This window comes from Melozone crissalis, unplaced genomic scaffold (genome assembly GCF_028551555.1).
Source record: "Melozone crissalis strain CALT ecotype California unplaced genomic scaffold, PUWL_Pcris_2 ptg000017l_1, whole genome shotgun sequence".
NCBI lineage: Eukaryota > Metazoa > Chordata > Aves > Passeriformes > Passerellidae > Melozone > Melozone crissalis.
In genome coordinates, this window is record NW_026535795.1 from 6,684,764 (window position 1) to 6,711,806 (window position 27,043).

The 27,043-nt window shown below is 55.7% G+C and overlaps 1 protein-coding gene across 1 annotated transcript; it reads left to right on the top strand.

Moving 5' to 3' along the window:
• The first annotated feature begins 3,481 nt into the window (after positions 1 to 3,481).
• On the top strand, positions 3,482 to 25,167 carry UCKL1 (uridine-cytidine kinase 1 like 1). The gene is made up of 15 exons (XM_054274615.1): positions 3,482 to 3,555; positions 11,052 to 11,245; positions 11,816 to 11,922; positions 12,288 to 12,458; positions 12,699 to 12,770; positions 14,196 to 14,385; positions 14,783 to 14,844; positions 16,103 to 16,119; positions 22,218 to 22,316; positions 22,643 to 22,736; positions 23,023 to 23,085; positions 23,400 to 23,522; positions 23,831 to 23,938; positions 24,110 to 24,266; positions 24,796 to 25,167. The coding sequence occupies exons 1-15, from the start codon at positions 3,506 to 3,508 to the stop codon at positions 24,870 to 24,872; spliced, it is 1,584 nt and encodes a 527-aa protein (XP_054130590.1). The 5' UTR covers positions 3,482 to 3,505; the 3' UTR covers positions 24,873 to 25,167.
• Positions 25,168 to 27,043: the final 1,876 nt, after the last annotated feature.

Below are 27,043 nucleotides of genomic sequence, written 5' to 3' on the forward strand. Positions count from 1 at the left end.
ACCCTGTCATCACACCTTGCTCAGCCCAGGGGAGCCATCCCTGGACCGGGGTGTGCCCGTCTCCAGACAAAACCAGGCTACCTCGGTCCTTGGGAAATGGGCACGTTTCCTCTCAGTAGCACAACAGAAAACCTTAAATTGATTTTTCCCCTATGCAGAGCCAGGAAAGAGGCATCAGAGGGGGAGCTTCTGCTTTTGCTTTAATCAATTCAAACCTCAGTCCTCACTTTCCTTCACTGCTCCTTGTTGCCCACCAGAGGCTCGGTATCATTGCCTGCTGTGAGCAGCAGCTCAGTCACAATTAACATTCTCCACTGGCAGGTTATTCCAGCCAGAGAGGGGGGACAGGGGTGGCTGAAGCCAGGGTGGCTTCTCAGGGGTCCAGGGCTCCTGCTCAGTCCATGGCTCTGGCACCTGGATCCACCCTCTGCATTACCCAGCAAGCGGCTGAGGGAACTGCCTGAGCATTGCTGGCTGTGCTGGGCCTCGAGGCAATTAGTGAGAAAGCTTAATTAGTCACTGCAGTTCAGCCTGGTCGCTCCTGCACTTCATCAGATCATGTTTGGATGGTGTCACTGGGGTAGATCCTGCCTCCCTGGGGAACAGGGAGAGATTTGGGAGCTGTAGGACAGCTTGGAACGGCTCACAGGCAGCAGCAGGAAGGGGAGCACAGGCAGAGCTCTGGGCCTGGCACTGAAATCTCTGTGAGGGTGCAGAGGGAGCCTCTGGATCCCAAAATCATGTCCTGCCATGGAGGGAAGGCCCCAGGAAAGCTCCATGTCCTGGCCTAGGGAGGGGAGGTCTGGGTAGCCCAGGCTGCTGGCTTGGATGGTCACCACACAATCCTCAGTGTCTCCCCTTGGGCATGGCCTGGGACTCTGTTCTCATTAACATGCAATTAATTGGCTTCTCATTGATTAAATTAACTGGCAGCACTGTGCTCCACAGGCAGGGAGCCCTGGGAGCTGCTCAGGGCAGGGTAGACATGGGAAAGGGCCAGCTCAGGGGGTCATTCTGAGGTCCAGATCAAAATTCACCTCTGCTTCCATAATGAGTGTCTGGCAGGAGCAGGGACAGCTGCAGTGGCCTCACGGAGTGACACCAGCCTGGAGGGGACCCCAGGGACCATCTGGGGTCTCAGGGCAGGCAGTGAGAGCAGCAGTCCTGGTGCTGGGGCTGTCCCTGTCACCCTCAGAGCACTCACAGCCCCAGTGAGGGCAGCACCATGGTCAGGAGGGAATTCCTATGAGAAAGTGAAATCTTCAGGGTTTTTTCCCCACTAGTAATCACTCAGAGAGGAACATGTTTCCCCCCCACACTTTCTCCATGAGGCATCCTTTACTCTCCTGCTTGTCCAGGGAAGGTTCCAGAGCAATGCTGGGATCCCCAGCACCTGCCAGTGCCACGACAGGTGAGCAGGCAGGGCCAGGTGACACCACAGTGTCACTGCTGGGGGCCAGTAGGTTGTGCCCCTTCAGGTGCTCCCAGTGAGGCAGTGCCAGAGGGGAATCCACCTTGATCCAGAGGGACAGGCCGAGGCTGTGGGACCAGATGGGGGATGAGTTATCCTGTCCCCTTCCATCCCATCACCCGTGGGATTTGGGGATTTTGTCACCCTGGGCACTGTGACACTGTGGTCCTGCACCTCCACTGTTGGGGAAACCCACCATCCCATCACCCATGTCCCCAAGGAAAGGGTTAAACCTCCATGGGAGCAGGCATGGGCTGCAAGCCTGTGGGAAGACCTCATAAAAAGCTTGGATTGTGGGGAAGTGGGGAACCTCAGCACCAACACCTGCCCTGGCGGGGTTGGCTGTGTCACACCAGTGGATGGAGCTGCCCGAGCCTGGAGCATCTCCCACCCCCAGGAGCCCTGAGAGCATTTTGTTCTTTTCTTTCTCTCCTCGTGACACCCATCCCACGGCATATCCGAATGTTTCTCGTCGATGCCAGTTATTAGTGCATAAGTGTATTTTGGGGAAAAAATTAAAACAGAAAAAAAAAAACCACAAAAAAAAGGAAAAAAAATTTTCAATTTATCACTTGTAACCATATATATAAATATATAAATATATATATTAAAAAGTGTTTATTTGCAAAAAATAAAATTGTTTTAACGGTAAACTATCTTATAATAAACTCCCGATTTGTGATGATCTGTTCTTTTGTTAATCATTGACAAATCCTCAGTTGGAGAGTACTGTCCGAGCAGCTCCGAGCGGCGCCGAGGCGCTCCCTGTACTGTATGTATGAAACAGCTGTATCGAATAAATGGTTATTGATTTTTTATTAGCACTGTCAGCGCCGTTATTGGGCACTTGGGTGGGAGGGTTGGATAAGGGATCTGGGGGGGTTTGGGTTTGTCCTTCCTGGCAGTGGCTGGGAGGATGGAGCATGTGGTCACCAGCCTAGGGGTGCCACAAAACAGGGATGGGGAAGGTGAGGACTGGTGGTGCCACAGCCCCCCACTCCATGGTAGAAATCCCCCTAAAGCTGTTTCCACTCCACCCATCCCATCAGCAGCATCCAGCGTGCCCTGGCCACATCCAGCCCAGGGCTTCTCCACTCTGGGGAGCTCTGCGGGACCCGGGGCCACCCCCCGGCTCTCCCAGCGTGGGAATAAATCCTCTTCTGCTCCCTAATGGCTTTTTTGGCACGGAACCCAAGGCAGGGACAGATTTAGACGGATTTCTCTGCTGGCTGAGAGCGCAGCCTTTCCCCACGGCGCTCTCGGCTCCCCAGGGACGGGAGGGGACCCCGGGAGCGCTGCTCGCCCCCAGCCCCGAACATGCGGTACCACAACAAACCCCAGCCCCGGGATGGTGCCGAGTAAAACCAGATCCCAGCCAGAGCCCCGGGACCCCCACGGGTCCTCCCAGCTGTCCCCAGTGCCCAGCGACATTGTCAGAGCCAGGCTCACCCAAACCGCGCTTCCCCCAAGCTGCAGGATGGTGGGGGGTGCTCTGTGCTGCATCCCTCAGCGCCTTGGGCAAAGATGCTGCTGCGGAGCCACCCATAGGTACCCACAGCATCACTCTGAGCCCCGCAGCACCCAGCCATGCCCAAAACTCCCAGCTATACCCCAAACACCCAGCTATACCCCCAAACACCCACCCGCACCCCACAACGCATCCCTGTGCCCCACAGCACCCAGCCGTGCCCAAAACACCCAGCAATACCCCAAACACCCACCCACACCCCACAACGCACCCCTGTGCCCTATAGCACCCAGCCGCGCCCAAAAAACCCAGCTATACCCCAAACACCCACGTGCACCCCACAACCCACCCCTGTGCCCTACAGCACCCATCCGAGCCCACATAGATCCATCTCCCCGCACAGCTCTTACCCACGAGCACAGCGCCCCTCCGTGCCCCCCAGCGCCCCCATGGGTGCCCAATCCCCCCAAAGCCCTCCCTCCCATCCCGCACTACAAGTCCCGGGGATCCCCGCGGCAGCGCCGCCCCCGCCGCTCCCCGCCCGCTCCGCCTCTCCCCGCAGCACCATGGCCGCGGCCCCGGTGCCCGAGGGGGCTCCGGTGGAGCCGCACGACAGGTAGGACCCCGCTCGCTTTTCCCCGGGATGATCGCTCCGGGACGGGACCGGCCCCGCGGCGCCCCGGGGCCCCCGGTTCGGGTTCGCCGCCGGTTCGGGGCTTGCGGTGCCGGTGCCGTCCCCCCCGGTGCCACTTCCGCGAGTGGGGCCTCCCCGAGCCCATCGCTCCACGGAATCCCTGAGCTTTTCCCACCAGCCATTTCTTCCCACCCCCGCTTTATTCCTTGTTTATTTTCATCCTTTCCCCCCCCCCCTCCGTTTCATGTTGTTACCTTTTCCCTTATTTACCCTATTTTATGGTTTTTGCCCTTAATTTCCCATCTGATAAACCATAGCCTCCCATATTCCAAGCTTGCTCGCACATGCATCCTCTCCATCAAGATGAAGAGTGGGACAACCTAAACTTTTTTCCCCCAAACCCCCATACAGGGTGATTGCCTTCAGCCCCTCCACCCCCAACACTCATGTTTCCCCTCTATTTTCCATCCCCTTTTCCAGCACAAACCTCAGGGGACTGACTGCTCCCAAACATCAGTTATCTGGGTATTGCATTTGGAGCATCAGTGGTGCTTTGGGGATGTGGCAAAGCTTACAGGGATGGAGCATCCCTGTATCCCTGCTTGGAGGGTACCAACACCCCACCAACACTGGAGTCAGTGCCAGAGCATCCCTCCTGTTCCCACTCTTCCTGTTCCCATCCCTCCTGTTCCCATCCCTCCTGTTCCTGTCCCTCCTGTTCCCGTCCCTCCTGTTCCCATCCTGCATGTTCCAGCAGCTAAGCCCATTGCTGGCAGCTGCCTGTGCCCTTCCTGTGAGTCAGAGGTGGATAGTGGGGAGGATGAGGATGAGGATGAGAGGAAGGAGTCTCCCTGAGCTGTGCTGGTCGAGTGAGGGATGAGTAACTGGGTTGTGTAACAGAGCCCCTCCACCGTGGCTCCCACTTGCTATAAATAGCAACGGATAATTGGGTTTGCAGAGGGAAATGTTTGTCTTTTTGTGGTGAGGGAGCAGAGACCATAACAGAGCTGGAAGCTCTGAGCGTGGAGTTGCTGAGATGAACCATCAGCTCCAGATGGCTCCAGCCAGGACAGAGCTTGGTACAAGGCTGGGTAAACTGGGAATGACGTTCTGTGGGTTCCAGGATGGAAATGGGCCTGACATGTGACAGGGGGATGGCAGCCAGGTCCCTCCATCCCTTGTGTGGGCTCCTGCATCCCTCAGGCAGGTTCCTTCATTCCTCAAGCAGGTTCATCCATCCCATGGGGAGGTTCCTTGATCCCTTGGACATGTTCCTCCATTCCTTGGCTGTGTTCCCTCATCCCTTGGGATGGTTTCTTGGACGGGGAAGGCCCAGCCAAGAGCTGGCACACATGGATCCAGCCCAACTCAGCAATGGAGGAAGCAGGTTTGACCTCCATGCATCCTTCCACTGGGGGCTTGGTGTGTCTGCAGCTCTTACACCAATCCAATGACAATACTTGTGACCAAACGAGGAAAATCCACGTGCAGTCCAGCTTCCATCCTTAAATCCCAGGGGAAACCCACCCAGCAGCTGCCAGCACCAGAAGGAAAAGGAGATACTTGCCTTCATGCCTGCTTTCCTCTTTTGCCATATTTTAAGTCTGCCATTAGAGGAGGGATTTGCTTAAAAATCACCAGGAAAACCCAGGAATTTCAACTTGTGCAAGAGCTCAGAAGCTGGGAAGGGGCTTGGGAAGCAGAGATTTGTGCCAGCAGGAAGGCTCAGTGCCAGCTGGCCTTTGGAGCCAGGGTGTCCCACCTGGGAGCCCAGTGGGAATGGAGGGTGGGATGCTGGGAGTGTTGCTCCTGTGGCCTGGACATTTAACAAAGGCAGGAAAAGTGGCAGCAGGAGCAGGAGATAAGGAACAATGTCCCTGGGCAAGGGCTCCTCGCCCGTGTCCCACGTCCCTTTACTTTTCTGCTTCTTTAATGAGAAGGAACAGAAGTGGCTCCGGAAGAGAATTTTATTTTTAAACTTCTGAGAGAGCTTTTACAGTGAGAGGGGAGTCCAGGCAGAGACCAGGGATGGAAAAGTTCCTTTGATCATTGCTCCCTTCCCTGACTTTGGGGCAGCAGCTGCGGCTCATTTGGGGACAGGTTACCCCAAAACCCTCCTGTCCCTGTCCCTGTCCCCTGCCTCAGGACCAGCCCCTCATTTCTGGTTCCCATCAGGTTTTGAGATGATGCTCTGCAGGTCCCATTGGTGAGCAGGAGCAGGAGGGGTTTCCTGATAATCTGTGAGGCAGTGTGTCTGCCCTGCCTCTGGAATAACCTTGATGCCTCGAGGAGGAGGAGGAAAGGGTCTTTCTCCATGTCTGGCCCCATCTCCAGGTGTTGGTACCAAGCAGGAGGGAGCTCCCTCCCTGGAGCCCCTCTGTAGTGGGTGTGCAGGGGCCAGGCTCCTGTCTCACCATGCTGGCATCTCACTCAGTGGCCATGGGACTTTGTCCGGGTGCTCTGTGCCCCTGCAGAGCCTGGCTGCCCTCCTGTGTGCCCTGTGCCACCTCCTCCCTTCCTTGGCAGCCAGAGGCTGTGTGCTGAGAGCTGCTCTGCCCCAGTCTCTGCTCCAGGGCTGGCCTGGACCCCCCTGCCTGGTGCCAACATCTCCCACCCTTGGCACGTGTCCCACCCTTGAGCAGCCTCCTGGCTCCCTGGGCTTCCTGCAGCTTGCCCAGGCTGCCTGCCCTCCCTGGAGAGGCTAGTGCTGGAAGAGGAGCTGGCTGGCTGGGGGGGCAGGGGCAGCTGGCAGGGAGGGGGTGCTGGATGGCGGGCACGGCCCATGGGATGTTATTCTTAGCCACCAGCAGCCCCGGGGTGTTGAGTTTCACCCACTTGTTTACTCCAGGGCTGAGGGGCAGCTCCTGGGGAAGCTGAGTGACCAGGGGGGACCCTCAGCCAGACCCCCCATCAATGGGAGCCAAGGGAGAGGGGAGAGGGGTGGGAGTCCTGCATCAAACAGCCCTACATGGCCAGCAGCCCCTGGCCCCCAGCCCCAGCTGCCCCACCAGCTGCATGAGGGGGGCTGGCTGGGTACCCCCTGCCCTGGGCTCATCCCCCCCTGCAGCCCCCTCCCCAGAGGTGTGCAGGAGTCCCTGGGAACTCACCAGTGCTGGGGGACGTGGATGTCACTGTCCAGGTGCCCTCCCTGCCGAGCCCACGGTCCAGGAGAGCCGGGCACCCCCAGTGCCAGGAGCAGAGGCGCTGGGCTGGTGTTTATTGCCTGTGCTGGGGGCGGTGAGGGGAGGTGTCACCTCATCCCCAGCCCCCCTCTTTTTCTTTAATCAAGCCAGTGCTATTAATATCAGGTAATGAACGTAATCTGGAGGTTAAGCTATCCTCTTATGCTGCTGACCGGGCACAGACACTCCCCCTGCTCTGCTCCCTTCTGCTGCCGCCATCTTCCAGCCCTCAGCCCGGCCCCGTGGGACCCTTCAGTGCCCATTGCAGGGGTTCACTTCCTCCATGGCTCTGTGCCCCGAGAATCACCCCGGGAGCCCCTCTGGCACAGCCCCTTCCTCACCCTGGTAGTGCCAGAGGCTGGGGGACAGGGGCTGAAGTGTGGGCAGGGACAGGGGGTGGCACCCTCAGTCCAGGCTCAGCCCTGGGCTGGCAGCAGGGGGACATGAGCAGCCCCCCAGCCTTCTCCAGCGTCCGCATCTCCGGCTGCTGGGCCCTTGGGCCAGATGGAGGGTGAGTTTTGCTTTGGGTTTGGGTGGAATTTGCTGGGTTTCATCTGTTTGTTTGCTGGAGTGAACTCTTTGTGGCTCCTGTCCCAGTCCCTCAGCCCCAGTTCCTGTCTGAGAAGATTGGCTTCCCATGGGACGTGGCTGCAGCCAGCTGGGCACCTCAGCAGGCTGTGGGGGCTGCTGGGGGGTCCGTGGGGTGGGAGCTCAGTCTGTGGGGTTGTTTACAGGGTGCAGAGCCCAGGACATGCTCTCCTGGCTGCTGCTCAGGTTTGGGGCTGTGCCATCTTTCCTTGCTGCTGTGGGTGCTTTTGGGACCTGCTGCCTTTGCTGTGCCAGCCCAGGGTGCTCAGGGGTCTCTGGAGGCAGTGGGATGCAGAGAGCCTGAGCACAGGGATGGTGATGGGAGCACAGTGGGAAGGAGAGGGGTGTCAGTAAACCTGTGCTTGCACTAAGCAGGAGCAAAATGCTTCCTTCCTTCTGCACAACAGCAGAGCTGGAGAGCCCTTCTCAGGAGCAGGACCCCCCAGGCTTCCTCTGGGACACTCTGTCAGAGCAGACCCCACATTAGAGATAGAAATGAGCTGAGATGCACACTCTGGTTCATCAGCCAAGGTCCCGGTTTATTTTTCCTCACAGCTCAGCCAACAGACTTCAGCTACAGCAGGCTCCCACTGTGGGCTTCCCTTGCAGGCTCAGGCTGAGCTCACAGCAGAGCCCTCACAGCAGCAATTCTCTCTCCCCTTTGGTCAGACCTCCCCAGCCAGCTCATCCTCATTGATCACGGCTGTGACCCATTAAGGGCAAGGCTGGTTTTGGTAATTAGCACAGCTGTGGCTTATCCAGGTGAAGGTTACCTGTAATTCCTTCTTCTACAGTGCTCTAGCAAGGGTGCAGCACCTGCAGGGAAGGCAAAAGCATCCCCAAAATCTGGGGACAGCCTGGAGAGAGCTGGTGGCAGCCAAGCCCTGCAGGAAGGCTTGGCAGGAGAGGGGTTGCCAAGCTCAGGTGATATTTCCTTTCCTGTTTGTGTGGCTTTGGCACCCCAGGGGTTTGCTCTGCTGGGGAGGGTCCGTGTGGGACCAGGACCCTCCTCTGGGCAGAGCAATGGCATTGGCCCCAGCTCTAAACAGAGTCCCATTCCCTGGGTGCCTCACTTTGTGGGTACAGGGCATTGCAGGGGCTCCAGCACTGCTGCAGGGAATCTCTGAAAAGGAGTAAGGAGGAATGGCCAGTGGGGATGGCTGAGATCAGCCAAACCCTTGGAGCAAGAACAGCCCCTTCCTGGCAAAGGCAGCCATGGAAAACATCTACAAATCTTGAAGTGTAACATTAGGAGAAAAGGCATGACCTTTGGAGAACTCCAGGGCAGCCCTTCAGTCCCACAGCCATACTTCTCCCAAATAAATCATGGGAATTGTGGACTTGAGAGGGGTAGAATATCATCTGCCTGTTGGGGATACAGACATAGATGAGGCATAGAGGTACAGGTTTAGGTGATACTGATGGAAATGTGTAGAATTTTGGTGAAAGTCCAGAATTATTTGGATGAGGTAAGGCAGAGCACCAACTCTTGGGATGGGATTCAGGTGCTGCAGCCCCAGCTGTGCAGGGGGAGGATGACTCCACTCCTCTCCAGGGGTGTGTCCCTGCATCCCGCAGCAATGTCCCTCTCTGGGTGTGCTGCAGGCACTGAGAGCAGAATGGAGAGATGATGGGAAGGCAAGGTGGGGCTGTGGCTGTAATTCTGGGCACTGGTGGAGCTGTTGAAGTCCAAACCTCTTCTTCCCTGTGTGGGTGATATTGATGCTGGTGGGAGCAGAGCTCCAGCTCCAAAAAACAGAACTTCACCCACCTCGGAGTCACTTTGGGGATGGTGGCCTGGGTCAGGATGTGCAGGCTGGCACAGCAGAGCTGGGTGCTGTGGGGCACCAGCCAAGGGGCAGAGCAGCCCCAGGGGCTCTCCTGTCTCATGGAGGCTGACGTGCAGTCCCACAGGAGCAGCAGCCGAGCTCGGGCTCTGGAGTGAGCACGGTCCCAGGGGAGGGGCTGGGATGTGGATGAAAGGAGCCGCTTCCTGCTGTGGTAAACAACCGTGTTTGTGTCACCTCTGCTTTCATCCAGCTGAAGTGACGTGGTTTGTGCCCCAGCACCAGCCCCTGCTGACAGCCCCGGTGGGCAGCGGCTGCTGCAGCATCACCCGTGGGACAGGAGACCCAAACATCCCCCCTGGGTTTGCTTCTCCTCATAGAAGGGGCCATTTTTTCACAAGGGGACACCCCAGAAGGTTTCCTGATGGGTGTCATCTCCTGAGGTTGCTTTTAAAGAGTTGTAGTTGGGGTGTTTAGGGCTCCTGCTTGAGCCTGACCCTGGCAGTGCTTGGAGCTGGCTGTGTGTGCCAGGGATGGGGTGTTGGTGAACTTGTGGGGAGCTCCATGAGTGCCCAGCTTAGGGTGGGCATGGGTGGGAGAGCTCCTGTCACAGGGGCAGGAGCTGCAGCCTCCCTTTTGCCAGCAGGGGTTCAGCAAAGCCAGGCAAAGCCCTGTCTCCTTGCCTGCCCCTGCACAGGGATGTGCCAGGGCTAGGGATGGTGTGCCCTGGGCATCCTGCCATGCCAGGGGGATCCTGCCATGCCAGGGGGATCCTGCAGTGCCCAGGGGGTTTGTGTGCCATGCAGGGGTGAGGGATGCCGTGTCACTTCACACACAGCTGGCCCTTCTGAAATTTTGATCGTTATCTAAAATTGTTCTAAAAAGGGCTGGGGGAGGGAAGGGAATTAAGCTTCATACCAAAACAGCTTAAAATCAACCCAAAATCTGTAAAGCCCTGCAGTTTAAGCCCTTTCAAGAGCAAGCCATAACAGAGCAGCAGCAAAGCCCTGCTGGCTGGGCTGGGCTGTGCCAAACAGTGACGGCTTGGAGCCGGTGGTGCCCGGATCTATTGATTTCCCTTCCAGCCCAGTCATGGCTGGGGAGAAGAGCAGCAGGAGCCAGGAGAGCCCTTTGCACTTTCTCCCAGGGAGCAGACATCCCTCTGGGGCAGCAGAGCAGGAGCAGGGAGGAGCAGGCACTGGTATAAATAATCCTCCCCGTCCCTTGGCTGGCCAGGCAGCGGCTGCAGCTTATCTCCTGGCCAGAGGCCACTTATCACCTCCAGGGCACAGCTCTCCTCCTGCCAAGCTGGAAAGGGCTCTGGAGGGTGCCTTGTCCCTCTCCCTCACCAGCAGGGAAGATAAGGGAGAGTGTTCAGCAGCTCCAGGGCTTTGGGTGAGCTCAGAGCTCTCTCAGCTCCCAAGGCAAAGCTGATGGCTCTGCCCAGCTTGAAGGCTTGTCCCTGGGGGCTCCAGAAGCTTGGGAGAACTAGTTCTAGGGTGTGAGTGGAGCACTCAGAGTGGGGAGAGGAAAGGGATTGGGGATGAGGATGGTTGTGCTGTAACCCATGTGTTTGACAATAATCCCCAAGATAGGTCCCTTGGCACGCCAGGGTGGATTGTTGCCCCCTGGAACACACCCCTCAATGCTTTGGGAGCTCACTGAGGGATTCATTTCATACAGACATTCCTCAGACAGCAGGACTTTAGGCATGGATGTTTGCATGGCACCTCTTCCAGGTTCAAATCGCTTCTGTGTGAGAATTCCTGGGTATTATCTGTGAATGTGGGTGCTGGTAGTGGGGCTGTGCTTGGCTGTCCCCCCTTCACCTGCACGACTCAGAATCCCCAAAGACCCCATTCCCACACCCAGGCAGATGTGTCCTTCCCCCCCAGGGTAATTTTCCCCTCTCCCCACGCAGCAGCAGCAGTGCAGAGTCCCTGGACAGGCTGTACCCCGCCGTGGGCTCCTCCAAGCCGCCCCGCAAGCGCACCACCAGCCAGTGCAAGTCGGAGCCGCCGCTGCTGCGCACCAGCAAGAGAACCATCTACACTGCAGGCCGGCCCCCCTGGTACAACGAGCACGGCACGCAGTCCAAGGAGGCCTTTGTCATAGGTGGGTCCCCTCTGCACCTGCACCTGCCCCACGGCGCTCCTGGAGGTCTCAGTACGAGTCCTGCCCCACTACATCCTTGGGAATTGGAGAGGAGCAGGGGAGTGCCTGTGGTTGGGCCTGCATTGACTGGCTGGGCTGAACCTCAGAGTGTGCATGGGTTGTAGGAGACCATGCTCTGCTTCTTGTTCCCTCAGCTCCTGTTGCCTGGGCTGTCACAGGTTCCTAGGGATTCTGGACTGGTTCCCATGCCAGCATTCCCCATGTTACGTAACCACCTAACAATGGGTTTCCCAGCTTTTCCTGGGCATGTTGCTGGCAGTTCCAATACATGCCATTTGACATTTTCCAGGATAATCTCTTGGAGTGCCTGTGACTTCCCTCTTTGGAGGCCCCTCCAGCTCAGTGCAACCATGCAGGACCTGGGCTCCAGCCTGTGGTGGGAAGGGAAGGGCTGTGCCTGGGCTTGGTGGCTTCATCACCTTTTCCCTGGCAGGACCTGGGCTCCAGCCTGTGGTGGGAAGGGAAGGGCTGTGCCTGGGCTTGGTGGCTTCATCACCTTTTCCCTGGCAGGCCTGGGAGGAGGCAGCGCCTCTGGGAAGACCACAGTGGCCACCATGATCATTGAAGCTCTTGATGTCCCATGGGTGGTTCTGCTGTCCATGGACTCCTTCTACAAGGTGAGGCTGCACCCCTGTTGGCCTGGCCAGGCTCCTCAGTTTGCTGTTGCCCAGGGAATCTGTGGTTGCCCCATTCCTGGGAGTGTTCAAGGCCATGTTGGACAGGGCCTAGAGCAACCTGTTCTAGTGGAAGGTGTCCCTGCCTATGGCAGGGGGTCGGAATGAGATCAGTTTTAAGGTTCCTTCCAACCCATACCAATCTGGGATTATGTGGTAACCCCTGGTAAGGAAACACATTGTAGATTTAGGGACAGCCATGTGGTTTTTCCCTTCCTGTGGCTCTTGTGGGGCAGGGAAGAGTGACTGGGCACAGCAGAGGGGAGGGAGCTGCCCTGCCATGTGCCCCAAGCTGTGCTCTGTGGCAGGTGCTGACCAAGCAGCAGCAGGAGCAGGCAGCCAGCAACGACTTCAACTTTGACCACCCCGACGCCTTCGACTTCGACCTCATCATCGCCACCCTGAAGAAGCTGAAGCAAGGCAAGAGTGTCAAGATCCCCATCTACAACTTCACCACCCACAGCAGGAAGAAGGAATGGGTATGGGACACTGAGGGGCGTGGGACAGGATGGGGATGGCTGGGGCAGGATGGAGGGAGAGCCAAGTGCCCCCCTCCAGCCCCTGGCCTGTGCAGTCTGATTGGTGCTGTCACCCCCTGCTCTGTGCCTGGGTGTGTTTTTTGAGTGAGCTGTCACAGTCACAACCCAGAGAGATCTCCTGGGACAGGGCACCTCTGACCAGATGTTCTGTGCCTAACCACATCCATTTTGACTCCACAGAAAACCCTGTATGGCGCCAATGTGATCATCTTTGAAGGCATCATGGCATTTGCAGACAAGGAGCTCCTGAAGGTGAGGAAAGGTTTTGTGGCAGTTCCAGGGAGAGAGGGTGGGAGGATGCTCTCTCCTGAGGTACTGCAGCAGGGAGGTTACCGTCTCTTCCAGGTTACACCAGATGCTGCAGCACTTCCCCAGGTAGGAGAAATAGGGTTTGACTCTCAGCAGCCAGGAAAGAGCCCCTGGCAGAGGTCAAGTGTTTCAGCAAATACCTCAGTCTCAGCTGGTGCACAAACACAACTAGAAATAGCCCACCTCCACACCGCATGCTGCAGCTTGCACAGCCAGAGAGGCAAAGTCTGCTGAACTTCTGCTGCACAGAGCCTGGTGTTCCTAGCATGGCATCATCCAGCATTTCAGGCTCTCTTGGGGATTATTTGGATATATCATAGGATCACAGAATGGTTTGGGTTGGAAGGGACCTTAATGCTCATCTTGTTCCACCCCCTGCCATAGGCAGGGACACCTTCCACGAGACCAGGTTGCTCCCAGCCCTGTCCAGCCTGGCCATGAACAGTTCCAGGGATGGGGCAGCCACAGCTTCTCTGGGCACTCTGTGCCAGGGCCTCAGCATCTTCACAGGGACAAATTTCCTCTCAATATCCCATCTAAACCTTCCCTCTGGCATTGTGAAGCCACTTCCCCTTGTCCTGTCACTTCAAGCCCTTTTCCGAAGTCCCTCTCCAGCTCTCTTGGAGCTTCTTTGGATACTGGAAGGGGCTCTGAGGTCTCTCCAGAGCCTTCTCTTCTCCAGGCTGTACAGCTCTCTCAGCCTGTCTCCATCCCTCAGAGCATCTTTGCAGCCCTGACAAATGCTGCAGCAGGCAGTGAGCCATACACAGGCTCCGCCAAGCTCTGTCTGAAAAGTTTCCTCGCCTGCCAAGTGAGAGCTTTGGTTGCACTTTCCTGGAGCAAGGATGACCTCCAGTGGACAGCTGGGTGAATCCCCCAGGAGACTCCACTCAGCATCCCCACTCCTGCCTCTTGCAGCTAAGGGCAGAGTCATGAGCTGCCCTGCTGTGCTGGGCTCCTTTCCAGCATTAATTCCCTGCCTGTGGGAGAGGCTTGCAATGAGATGATCTTTAAAGTCCTTTCCAATTCAAACCATCCAAGGATTCTTTGATTAGGAAGCCAGTGCTTGGTGTGTGTCACAGACAGTAACTCCTCATCTCCTCTTCACTCTTAAATAACATCCAGCCAAAGTGTTGGAGCTGGTTAGCAAGAAGGGCAGAGTTTGGAGCAGGACAGGGCTCAGGGGACACAAGGGTAAGGTGGCAGCAGGGAGCTCACAGCAGCACCAGCACCAGGGAAAAGCAGAGCAGAGCCAGGCCCTGTTAAACAGCTGCTGGGCTGGGCTCAGCGCTGCTTGGGGCAGCAGGTGAAGGTGGGTTGAGTCCCACACCTGACCAGGTGGGATTTGTCCCTTCCCCTTCCTTCCAGCTCTTGGATCTGAAGATTTTTGTGGACACGGACTCGGACATCCGCCTGGTGCGCCGCCTGCGCAGGGACATCAGCGAGCGGGGCCGCGACATCGAGGGCGTCATCAAGCAGTACAACAAGTTTGTCAAGCCTGCCTTCGACCAGTACATCCAGCCCACCATGAGGCTGGCAGACATCGTGGTGCCCCGAGGTACTGCCCAGGACACCCCTGACAGCACTCAGAGACCCCACAGCCCCCTGCCCTCAGCTCTGGGCTTTGCGGTTTGCTGACCCCTAACCCTAACCCTAGGCAGAGCAGTGGAACCCTCATGGGGGTAAGGCTGGTGCCAAGCAGATGGATGTGTGGGGAGCCACGGTGTGGCAGTCCTGTGTTCCCCTTGGCATGCCTTGGCAGCTGCAGAGTCCCTGGAGCTCTGGGCTTTGTGGTTTTCTGAACCCTAACCCCAGGTGTAACCCTAACAGACATGGTTTAGTGGTGGGCTTGGCAGTGCTGATTTAATGGTTGGATTCAATTATCTTAGAGGGCTTTTCCAACCTTTACAATCCTGATTCTGTGATTTTTTTTTTTTGCTTTTGGGTCACTCCAGGGAGTGGAAACACCGTGGCTATTGACCTGATTGTTCAGCACGTCCACAGCCAGCTGGAAGAGGTGAGAGCTGCCCGGTCTGTGGGTGGTGAGGGGGGTTCACAGCCTTGCTGTGCTCTGGGTGCCCAGGTGGGAATGGCCTGGCTGCTCCTGTGCTCCAGGTGTGGGAGTTCCTGTGAACTCCTCCCAGCCCAGTGAAGGAAACTGCCTTCTCCCTGTGCTCTGGTCAGTCCTGGCTCCTCTGCCAGCTGTGGTCCAGCTGCAGCTTCTTTCCCTCCGAGGGGACAAACCAGACACCCTTCCATGATCCAAAAGATGTGTCCCCCTGTCTGCAGCCCTCCCAGGGCCAGCATTGCCCCAAACCCTCCACTGCTCTTGGGCTTCTCCTCTTCCCTCCCATGCAGACACTGCTGCACAATCTTTCCAGTCAGGAGCACACTTCTCCTCTTCTGTGCTGTGTGCAGCTCCTGGGTTTCAAAACTCAAAGTCTTATCATGTTTGAGCCCCAGTCCAGGCACATGCTCCATCACTTCCCCACTGCTAGCTTTAAGTCTTCTCCTGTTGGTCCTGGGCCAGTCCTGACCAGTGTTTTGGGTCTCTGCAATGAACTGATGGCATTTTGTGTTGCTGTCCCCAAGCAGCATAGTCTCCTCCCGCCCCACAGCTTTGGTGATGTTTCAGTCATGGAAATGCTCAGAGCAATGTCCTGGGAAGTGCAGGGAGTGTCACCTGGGTATAGATGCAGTGGAAAGTAAAGGGCTTGATTCTTTCAAGTCTTTTTTTGGAGCTCCCAGGTGACAGGAGCTGCTCAGCCCTGGGATGGGAGCTGGCATACCTTGGCATCCAGCTTCCCGTGCCTGCTCAGGAGGGACTGCTCTTGCAAAGGTGTCTTGGCAGTTTCCTCCTCCTGGAGTACGTGGCTGCCTGAATTCCCAGCACCAAACTCTGGTTGGGAAGGTGGTTTCTAAACCCTCAGTCACAGAAGAAGGCTGGAAGCCCCAGCATCTGTGCTGGTGCCAGGCTGAGAAGGGCACCCAGCCCTGAGGCAGAGTCAGGAGAGGGGAATGGCTGTTTCCCCCAGCTCCTGGATCCAGCCAGGGAATTCCAGAGCAAACCCAGCACCCCCAGGGTGCCACTGCGAGTCAGGCAAGGGGTTGGCTTGGGGAGGGCTGTCCTGACCTGGGGAGGGGAAGAAGGGCAAAAAGGCTGCATGTGAATTCAGGAAAATACTCCTATTTTTCCTTTTTTTTTATCTTGAAACGACCCTGGTGTTGACAATGCTTAATACCGGTTGCGTTGTGTCTTTGTGTTGCTGCCGCAGCGTGAACTCAGTGTCAGGTAAGAGCCCTCACTGTGTCCTGTGTGTGCAGCCCAGGCATTTCCAATGCCAGGCACTGCTTGGCCTCACCCCCACCCACGGCAGGACTGGCAGAGTGCATGGCCTTGTCACCCCCACGGTGACAAAAGGCCACCTTCCCTTGCCTGTGGGATGGCAGGGACAGGGCTGCTCCCCAGGGAGGTACTGCCAGCCTGAGTGCAGACCCCTGAGGCTGGGCCAGGGCCAGGTTTGTACCTGGGGGTCCCCAGTCTCTGCTTTGCATCCTGAGATTCTCTTTTGTTTCTCTTCATCCTCTAAAATGAACGATTTTCAGAGCTGCTCTTCATCCCTGATGATTAAAGATCATTAAACATCAATTATTAGATGAGTCAAAGCATGTTGAAAAAAGGATGGAGAGTGACTTTTTAAATGGACAGATAGTGATAGGATGAGGGGGAACAGTTTTAAACTAAAGGAGGAGAAATTTAGGTTGGGTAATAGGAAGGAATTCTCCCCTGTGAGGGTGCTGAGGCCCTGGCGCAGGGTGCCCAGAGAAGCTGTGGCTGCCCCTGGATCCCTGGAAGTGTCCAAGGCCAGGTTGGATGGGGCTTAGAGCAACCTGGGATAGTGGAAGGTGTCCCTGCCTTTGGAATGGGGTTGGAATAAGATGGTCTTTGAGGTTTCTCCCAGCCCAAACCAGTCTGATACTGAGGGTGGTGGGAGCCCTGGGCCCCTCACTGCACACAGGGATCTGCCTGGAGGCACCCAAAGGAGCTTAGCACCTTTGCATGGCCAGAGGTACCAACTTTCCCACAGCTTCTGCAGGATGCAGAACCTTTTCTGGAGGACTGAGAAAATCCTGCTGCCTAAGTCCAGCAGGATTTCTAAATTCTCAGTATCTGCAGTTGGATGCTATAACATATATGTTGAATTACTTAACCTCTTCAGCATGGGGCCCCAGATGGGACTTCAGCTCTCCTGCTTCCATTAAGAAGCCACCTAGGCTTTCAGGTATTCTTTCAGGGAGCAGAGGGAATGCATTACTGAAGATGGGTTTCCATTTAGATCTCCATCATTGCATGGAGACACTCAACTCAAGTAACCTTAAGATTTACATTTGGCATACAGTGAGCTTTTAAAATAACTGAGATGAACATGGAAGGGGCTCTACTTTACTTATTTCTGCCTCAGCCAGTCACTTCCTAGACTAGACAAGTGGATGTTTTATTTTATTTCCCTTTGCTTGTTTAACACCCCGGGGCCTGATATTTCCATACAGACACGTAAGCTTCCCTCTGTGTCTGGAGGTCCAGGTGGGAAAGTGCTCTTTAGTATGAAGAGAAATTTGTGGCTTTAATAATGGCAGGAATAACATCAGAGAGGAGACTAATATGTGTGCAAATAGATATGTGTATATAGAGACAGATAGATACTTAAACACACATAAAATTTCCTTTCTCTTCCTTAATCTAAGGGTTGCTCAGTACAAGTGATATTCTTCTGCACTTAAAAATTGGGTATTTAATATATCCATAAAGTATTAGAAGTTTTATGATGGCAAGTTTGAAAAGGTAACTCTGACCTCCAGAAACACCTCCATGATCACCACACTCACAGATGGTTTTATGTTCTGTTTAAAGCTTCCATTTATGCCTTTGACAGAAAATCTGGAAAAAAATTCCTGCAAAAACCCAAATCTGTTGCTGCTGCTGGAGCCCCAGTGCTTTACTGCTGCTGTGGTTTCCCCCAGCCCTGCTGTCTCTGCAAGAGGAGTGGGGTGGATGGAGAATCACATCGAGTGAGATGTGCCTGGCAAACATGGGCTTTTCATCACAGACAATTCCCCATCCTCTTGTCTGGAATGGCTCCATCTAAATGTCACGGTTGTTCTGAAGTCACTGCTGTTTGGCAGTGGTGGGGACACAGGGAGGCTTTGTGCTGGTAGGATAAACCCTGAATGCTCAGATCTGGCCCCAGTCCCAGGTGTCTCTGTGGTCCTTGTGCTCCAGGGCTGCCTCTCCTGGCCGAGTGACTGGCTGGGACAGGCAGGGAGTGCCTTTCCCCACTCAAGTGGGTGAATTCTGGGGGGTTTAAAGCAAGTGGTGCCTTCCTTGGACATGCAAGGCTTGTTTTCATTCTGAAACCACTGGCTCCTGAGGAGCATGCTTGCCTTCCCAGTTAATCCCTCAGAGCACAGCTTGGACCTTAGCATTCTTAGGATATTTCTTATCCAGCTTCCCCCCTGTTTGACTGTGCTCACTCTGGAGTTGTGGTTCCATACCAGCACTCCCAGCTGGGTGTTCCTCCAGGAGCCTGGCAGCAGGAGCTGGAGCAGCCAGCCCATGCTAAGGCTCAGTGCTCCCAGCCCAGCCTGCTCTCCGTCCCTCCTGCCACGCTCTGAGCATCCAGCCCCGCTCCTGGAGCCGCCGCTCTTTGCTGCCCGTTCCCCTGGACAATCAATATTCCCCACTCCCAAGGTCCCGATCAGCTTGGCGTGCCCTTTGCCAATTGTGTCTTTAAATATCAACCCGTGGCGCAGTTTAATAGCCCTTGTTTGAAATGTCAGCCCTGAAAGGCAGCCGTGTACGTGTTTGAAATGCCTTGACTGCATCATCTCCTTTGTAGCTGGATGTCTCTTGTCTGCTTCCTGCTCGATAGCATGTTCCACAAAGAGCCAAGGATGCTCCCTGAAGCCTTCCTGGGAGATGGTCACCCCTTTCTCCCTCTCCCTCTCTCTCTCTCTCTTTCTTCTTCTTTCTATTTTATTTTCTCTTTAAAGCCTTTGTTCTCAGGGGGAAAAAATAAGTTTCCAAAATAAGACGTTTTCTTGACGTGCTCATGGCTGCCCGTCTGGATGTTCCGTCACAAGCCAGTGTTGGCAGGGAGGGACAGGAGGCATCACAGTCCCTCCTTCCCTCCAGGATGGGCAGGGGGTGACACAGGGGATGGCTGCTGGAAGGGCTGAGCTCTTCCTCAGCCTGCAGGCCCTCTCCAGTCATGGTGAGCCCAGGGGAAGTAAAGTTGTCCCTTTACAACATCACCTTTAGCAGATGATGTTCTGTTCAGAGACAGATTTCCCTCCATATTTCTTGTGTTCTTGGCTTTCAGTGTTCTCCAAGGCTTGGAGATGGTGATCATGCAGGAGGGGGAAACCCCCTGGCAGCCCACAAGCATTTTGCCTGGGAGCAGGGCAGGTTGGATGAAGGATTTTTAGGTTGGGCAAAGGTTTTTGGCCTTGAGTGCCTCTGCTTGCTCTGAGACTGGATTGGAGCCCTCAGTGAGGGCTTGGCATGAGCTGTCCTTCACTCCTCATCCAACTGAGGTTGGATGGGGCTTGGAACAACCTGGTCTAGTGGAAGGTGTCCCTGCCCATGGCAGGGAGGGTGGAATGAGCTGATCTTTGAGGTTCCTTCTCATCCAGATCATTCTATGGTTGTATGTCACTCCAAACTCCAGGAGCCACCATTGCAGTGTGGAACTACCTGGGGGACAGGTGGGACAGTGTCCCTGCTGTGGCTCCAGGACAGTGAGAACGGACAGTTCCTTTCCCTCATGGAGCCAGGAGTGGAGCCAGTGCCGTGGAGAGCAGTGGTGACATGCCTTGGTCACCAGGGGAGGAGTGCTGGGTCTGCACAGTGCAGGTCCAAGAGCCATTGATCAATTAGGGGATTTTTTCCCCCTCTAACTAATGACAGTGCTTTCTCCTCTGTTTCATGTCATGTTTGTCCCTCTCCTCTTAAACTCTGGTGTCTCCTGTCTTGTCTCCCCTGAACATCCCTCCCACCGGGTGACCAGAGGAAGCTGCGCTGGGATATGTGAGGAGACAAATGCTTATGGCAGTGTTTGGTTGTGACTAACAGCAGGGATGGGCAAGGGCTGTGCAGGGTGAGCTGCCTCACTAACCCTGCCAGGGCATCCTGGGGCACACAGCTCGTGGGGTCCTGCTTTGCTGGGGCTGTGGGTGGGCCAGACAGAGGTGAGAAAGAGAAGCTTTATCCCAAAAATGGGAGCTGTTTCCCCAGAAAGCACCATGGGGAGACCCTCACAACACTGAGGGGCTTCTGAGCACGGTGGTATCCAGACCTCCCTGTCCCCACACTGCAGGGGTGTGGAAGGAAGGTGGGGAAAACTTGGTGACAGAATGCTGACAGCATTTCTTGGGAGTCTGTTGACGGCTGAGGATGCTGGGAGGAGTTCCCACTGCTCATGGAGGTTGGAAAACCCCTGGTATCTGTGGCAGGGAGCAGGAGTCAGGTCACACTGTGACAGGAGAGGGGCTGCCCATTCCACTGGCATGGTGGGATGCTGTGACATGGACCTGGCAGTGATGGAGGGGGAAAGTGCCAGTGGCAAGCTAGTCCTGTGCTCCTTGGTGAGCTGTGGTGATGGGAGGTGACCCAAACAGCTCCTCTGGTTTAGGCAGCAGCAGTTTGTCACCTGGGCAAACCCAGCCAGGGCCATGTGTGGGTGTGTGGCTCTGTGTTGGGGGCCTGTCTCTGCCCCTTAAAGCAGATGAGCTGGCAGCCCCCATGGAAGCACCAGCATCTGCCCAAGACCCTCACCACCACATGTATTGGCATCCTGGGGGCTGAGAGGGGTTTAGCAGGGCTGTGCCCCCAGGATCTGCCCCAGGCTCTGTCAGGAGAGGGAAGGGAGTGTTGTGGGGGCAGAGCTGTGGGTGCTGCCAGCAGGGAACATCTCCAAGGGCTTCTAACCCATGAGACAGCAACTAACAGAGTGAGCTTGCTTCACTGACAGCAGGGCTGGGCCTTGAGGGCTTCTTGTCCCAACCAGCAATGGGGTCTGCACACAGCAGGCAAGCCCACAAGGGTACCACAACCCATCCATGCTCTCTGCATGGCTGCCAGCTGCCCTGGAGTGTTCCCTGCATGGGGCTCTTGGCTGCTACAGAGGAGTGGAGCTGGTAAAGCAAGAAGGAGCCCTTAAGTACCCACAGGCCTTGGGAATGTCTCATTTGGTGTTGGTTGGCCAAGACCAGGAGATGGCTGTGTGGATGGAGGCCTCAAGCTCTGCCCTCCTCCATGCCTGTCCATCTTCTCTGTCTTCCTCTCTGCTTGCGTGCCTTTGTGTGCCATTAATCCAGGTTTCTGCTTGATTTGAAATCTTAATCATGCAGTGCTTTCATTTGCTCTCTTCTCTGCCTCCCTGACATCTCTGTGTTTTTTGCTGGATGCAGCCACCGGCACGTGTGTGATCTGACGTGTGGCTTTGCAACCCCAGCCCTCCTCCCAGACAAAGTTGCTTGTCCATCCTGCCCAGCCTTGTGGAAGCCAAATGTGACCTTCTTCTCATTACTGCCACTCTCACAGGGAGAAGTGACTAATGGGGCTCCATTGTGCACTTCCCTGTGAATGGTGTTCCCTTGATCCCAGAATAGCTCCCAGCCCTATTCGTTATGTGGAATGAGTCACACAGAGCCAGTCCTGGCCAGCCATAAAGTCTTGAAGCTGTTCCCAATTTGGAATGGCCCAAGTGGCCTCTAAAATAGTCACATTCCAGATATGTGCCAGCCTGGCTGCCTGTCCAGTTCCTCGTGGCATCTGGCACTTGTAGGTCAGAGACAGCCACAGCAGCCCCTCCTCACCCCATGAGTCCAAGATCCATCAATAGATAACTGACTCTGGAACAGGAGAAGGTTTTGATTTTATTTTCTACTTTCTTTCCAAACAGTGGAAAGCAAGATGGGCCAGCCACCTTCAGAGAAGCTGTGGCTGCCCCATCCCTGGAAGTGTTCAAGGCCGGGTTGGATGAGGCCTGGATTAACCTGGTCTAGTGGAAGGCGTCCCTGCCCATGGCACAGGGCTGGAACAAGAAAGTCTTTAAAGTCCTTTCCAACCCAAACCACTCTATGATCCTGGGTGAGCTGTCCAGCAGGAAGGGCAGGCCCTTGGGCTGCAAGGTCACCCTAACTCCAGTGGCCCTGGTTTGTGGGTGCAGGTCCCTTTGCAGGGCTGGCTGCTCACTCGGCTCAGCTGGATGGCCTCTGTGTGTGTTTGCAGTGTGAGATGACATCTGGGAGGATGGCTCTGGCCATGTGCTGTGCTCCACCCTTTGGGCAGCCTTCCCCAGACCTTCTGACCATGTGTTTGGTTTTCAGGGCTGCCCTGGCCTCTGCCCACCAGTGCCACCCCCTTCCTCAGACCCTCAGTGTGCTGAAGAGCACCCCTCAGGTGAGGGGCATGCACACCATCATCAGGTAAAGCCCCTGCTGTGGCTCCTGGGGTGGGATGGGGCTCAGCTGCTGATGGGACGGGCTGGCCTGTCTTTGGGCTTCCCAATCCCACTTTTGCCTGTCAGTATGGCTTGGAGATACAAGTGGTGGCCCCTGCATAGGGGAGCTGTGCAGTTACTGCTCAGTGATCTTGCCAACAGTTTTTCTGCTTTTTACCTTGAAACAGCACAGTTTCAGGCTTAGATGGTGCAAACAAGGACCAGGAAGGGGCAGGGACTGCCAGACTTCTGCCAGCATCTCCTGGGACACGTTTTGGTCCAGAGCTGACGTTGCCTTTCCCTCCCCTCTAGAAACAAAGAGACCAGCAGAGACGAGTTCATTTTCTACTCCAAAAGGTTGATGCGGTTGCTGATTGAGCACGCGCTCTCCCTGCTCCCGTTCCAGGTGGGTTCAAGGCTGTAGGAGCTGGGTTTCCTCTCTGATTCCTGACCCTCAACTGCTGGGGAGCCAGGACAGTCCTGGTGCTGCTCCTCCAACCTTCCCCATGGACCAGTCCTTTCAACCCTCCGATTAAAATGCACCAGGACTCCCCAAGGCCATGGAGCAATGCTGTGGCCCTGGGTGACAGCTTTGGTGTCCAAGAGTCCAGCCCCTGTGGCTTGCTGACTCCAGGGCTCCCGTGAGAGCCACATCAGAGCCCCTGGTAACTCTTCTCACATGTTTTTTGTAGAGTTGCACAGTCCAGACCCCTCAGGGACACGACTACGAAGGGAGGACATACAGTGGGAAGCAGGTAAGTGGAAGCCATTGAGACCTGCCTTGTGGGGCTGCACTGGAAGCCCTGGCTGCCATCAGGCTGGGTTTGGTGCCTGCTATCATGGGTATGACACCCTGTACCACCAGTCAAGGCAGGCTGGTGACCAAGGGTGCCATCAGCAGTGTCATTGTGCCGCTCATGCCCTCTCACTGAGGGCGGCCTGGGAGTGGTGCAGCCCTCTTGGAAGGGATGTGCTTTTAGATTTCCTATTAGAGTCCCCCACTGCTGAGACCCAGTGTGGGGTGGTGGCAGTTCCTACCCCGTGTAACCACCCCGTGCATGTGCTGCAGATCACCGGCGTGTCCATCCTGCGGGCGGGGGAGACCATGGAGCCGGCGCTGCGCGCGGTGTGCAAGGACGTCCGCATCGGCACCATCCTCATCCAGACCAACTGCAACACCGGCGAGCCAGAGGTAAAACCCTGGGCTGCTCAGGACATCTCCTGGTGTTAACCTGTGTGTGGGGTGGGGCTGTGGCTCAGGTGTTTCCTGACAGCCCTTCAGTGACCCAGCAGTTTGTCTTGGCAGGAATTGAGTGCTGTGAAAGCTGCTCGGGTGGGTTTTGCCAGCAGGCTTGTGCACACAGGGGCTGGTTTGTGCTGGCTCTGAGCTGACAGCCACGGACAGACAGGCAGGAGGAATCCTTCACTTCTCAAAGAGAAGGGCTCAGGTTGTTCCATTTGTCTGCAGCCTCTAAGCTGCTCTCTCTCTCCTCCACCCAGCTCCACTACCTGCGGCTGCCGAAGGACATCAGCGAAGACCACGTCATCCTGATGGACTGCACGGTCTCCACGGGCGCTGCAGCCATGATGGCAGTGAGGGTGCTGCTGGTACGGACGGGTCAGGCAGGGGTTTGCTCTGGAGCAACCTGCAAAGCACCAGCCACAGCCAAGCTGAGGGGATGTGCCTGCAACCGGCTCCTCTGCGGGAAGGAGGGTGCCAGGGCACACAGCACAAGCTGGGGTAACTCACCCTGAGCTGTCCCTGTGCATTTCCTGTAGGATCATGATGTCCCAGAGGACAAGATCTTCCTGCTGTCCCTGCTCATGGCAGAGATGGGTGTCCACTCGGTGGCCTATGCGTTCCCCCGGGTGAAGATCATCACCACGGCTGTGGACAAGAAGGTGAATGACCTCTTTCGGATAATCCCCGGCATTGGTGAGTGTCCTGCTAGGAAGGACTTGTGCTGAGGGGAATTTTAGTGCTTCTGGTGGGGAGGGGACATGGTTGTCAGCAGCAGTTTAGGTCTGGCCTGACATTACCCCGAGCCCTACTGCCCTCGTGGGTCCTGCTGCCAGCTGGGTGTCAGGATCACCGTGCTGGGTCTGGGGGCTGCAGGGCAGCCATTGCTGTGTCAGCAGCAGGAGCCATTCCCCATGCCATGAGCCTCCTCCAGCCCCAGGCAGAGAAGTCAGACTGGGACAGCTGGAGCAGCCTTGTGCCCACCTCCTTCCCTAAACTGATACCTTCCACAAGTTCGCCCAAAATAAGCTCACTGTGTTCTGTCCTCACCTCTACTGTGCCAGGAAACACCTTCCACCGGGTGGTAAGCCAGCCTACAGGCTGCTCCAGTTTTGCTGTCACATAAACCTGCTCTGGTCCCCTTGCGTGCTGTGATGAGGACAGGCAGCAGGGTGGGTCTCTAGGCTCCCACAGTGCTGCACTCTGACTCTCTGTCTCCCCACAGGGAATTTTGGAGATCGGTACTTCGGGACGGACGCTCCTCCGGACTGGAGTGACGATGAGGATGCTCTCAGCACTTAGCTGGATGTGGAGGTGCCTCTGGCACCAGGCAGCTTCAGCACCGCACCTTAACCCCTCTGTCCAGTGCAGATTTCTCCTTCCTCTCACCAAGCATAGATATTTTTTTCAAATCTTACATCGGAGATCTAGGGCATATTTTTTCAGAGAAACGTAAATCCTAGTTTGACTTTATGGGCAGTTGCGTGTCCCAGCATAGAGCGGAGTTAATTTATTTTAATTTAAATATTTGCCTATATAACTTATTGGAGATATTTTATAAAGAACAATAATAAATTTTTTCTCTGGTTTTCTTGAACTGAGCCATTCTTTGTTATTTCCCATGGATGCCTAGAAGGATTTGTGACCCTTCAAGACTACAGTCCTGGGAGGGTAGATGCCATGAGCAGTGGTGGGAAGTCAAGAATGCCACACCTTCAATCCAAATGAAGACTTGGTGCCAGAGTAGAGGCAGTTCCTCCTGCCTGAAGGGAAACCAAAACTATTATAGAGTGTCCAAAGGAGCTGCACAAGGATGATGAAGGATCTGAAGGGAAAGCCATATGAGGAGCAGCTGAGGTCACTTGATTTGTTCAGAATGGAGGAGACTGAGGGGACAAACTGTCAGGATCTGCAGCTTCCTCCTGAGGGAGGTGGAGGGGCAGTCACTGATCTCTGCGTATGACCAGGGACAGGACCTGAGGGAACGTCTGGAGGTGTGTCATGGGATGTTTTAGGTTGAATATTAGGAAAACGTTCTTCCCCCCAGAGGGTGGTTGATCACTAAAGCAAGATCCCCAGGGCAGTGGTCACAGTCCCAAGGCTGCCAGAGCTCAAGGAGCATTTGGACAACAATCTCAGGCACATGATGGGATTGTTGGGGTGTCCTGTGCAGGGCCAGGAGTTGGACTCAGTGATCCTTGTGGGTCGCTTCTAACTTAGGTGATTCTATGAGGTTCACTCAGATCATGAGAAGCACCAAGTGCCTGTTGTGAGTTCAGCAGCCAAAGTGAAACAGAGCTCACCCCAACCGCAGCTCTTACTCAATCAGAGCTGCTCGAGCCATGGTGAGGAGCAGGTCCTGTGTCTGACCCAGGGCACAGCAAACAGGATGTGACCTGTCACAGAGCAGGGTGACCTCAGTGGAAGGAGAGCTGGCCCCACATGAGGGGGGCTCAGCCAGAGGAGGCTGTGACCTCCAGGGCTGAACATGGAGAGTTTTCCTTTCCTGCAGGATTCAAAGTTCCAACCCAACACCTTTGTGCAGGAGACAAACATCCAAAGAGGAGCAAAGCTACCTCTTGTCTGGGCATCCCTGGCCTGGAGCTGGCTCCTGAGGGGTCAGGCAAGGCAAGCAGGTGCTGCTGGCAGCGCGGGATTGGGAGGGGGATGCTCTGCCAAGCCCTCACCAAAATGGAGTCACCTGGTGATCACTCAGTGTGGGCTTGGGTGTGACGAGCCCGAAATAACCATCACTGCTCTGCAGCACATTGTGCAAATTCTCAACCAGATTTAAAAGAAAACACACCCAAGTTCCTGCTAGCACTTGGTGAAAGAAGGAGCCCTCCACTGAAAGCCGCACTCAGAGCCAACACTGACACTTGATTAGTGTCTGCTAAAAATAGTTCCCTGTGTGGGTGGAAGGAGAGCTCATGAGCACAAACACGAGAGGACAGGCAGGCATGGGGGGGCTTCAGCTGGAGCAGCAGGTCAGCAGCAGTGGGTCACTGGGTCCATGGTATGGACAGGGACACCTTCACTAGACCAAGTTGCTCCCAGCCCCATCCAAGCTGGCCTTGAATGCTTCGAGGGACGGGATATCCACGTGTCACTTACTCTGGGGGGCAAAGCACCTCCTTTCCCCCAGCATTGTTGGTGTCTGCCTTCAGGTAACATGCGACAGGACAGGAGGAAACAATTGTGCCGGGGAGGTTTAGAATGCATATTAAGGAAAATTTCTTCACTGAAAGGATGCCCAGACATTGGAACAGGCAGCCCAGAGCAGTGGTGGTGTCACCATTTTTCCTTAGCAGATCCCTCTTTTGCCTCAGATCCATGCTTTCCCCAATAGAGCCAGGTTTTTATTCAGATCTGCACAACCCAGTCTGTCTGAATTCGAGAAGGGTTCGGATAAGGCTCTTGGGCATATGGTGTGACTTTGTGTCCTGTGCATGGCCAGGAGTTGGACTCAATGA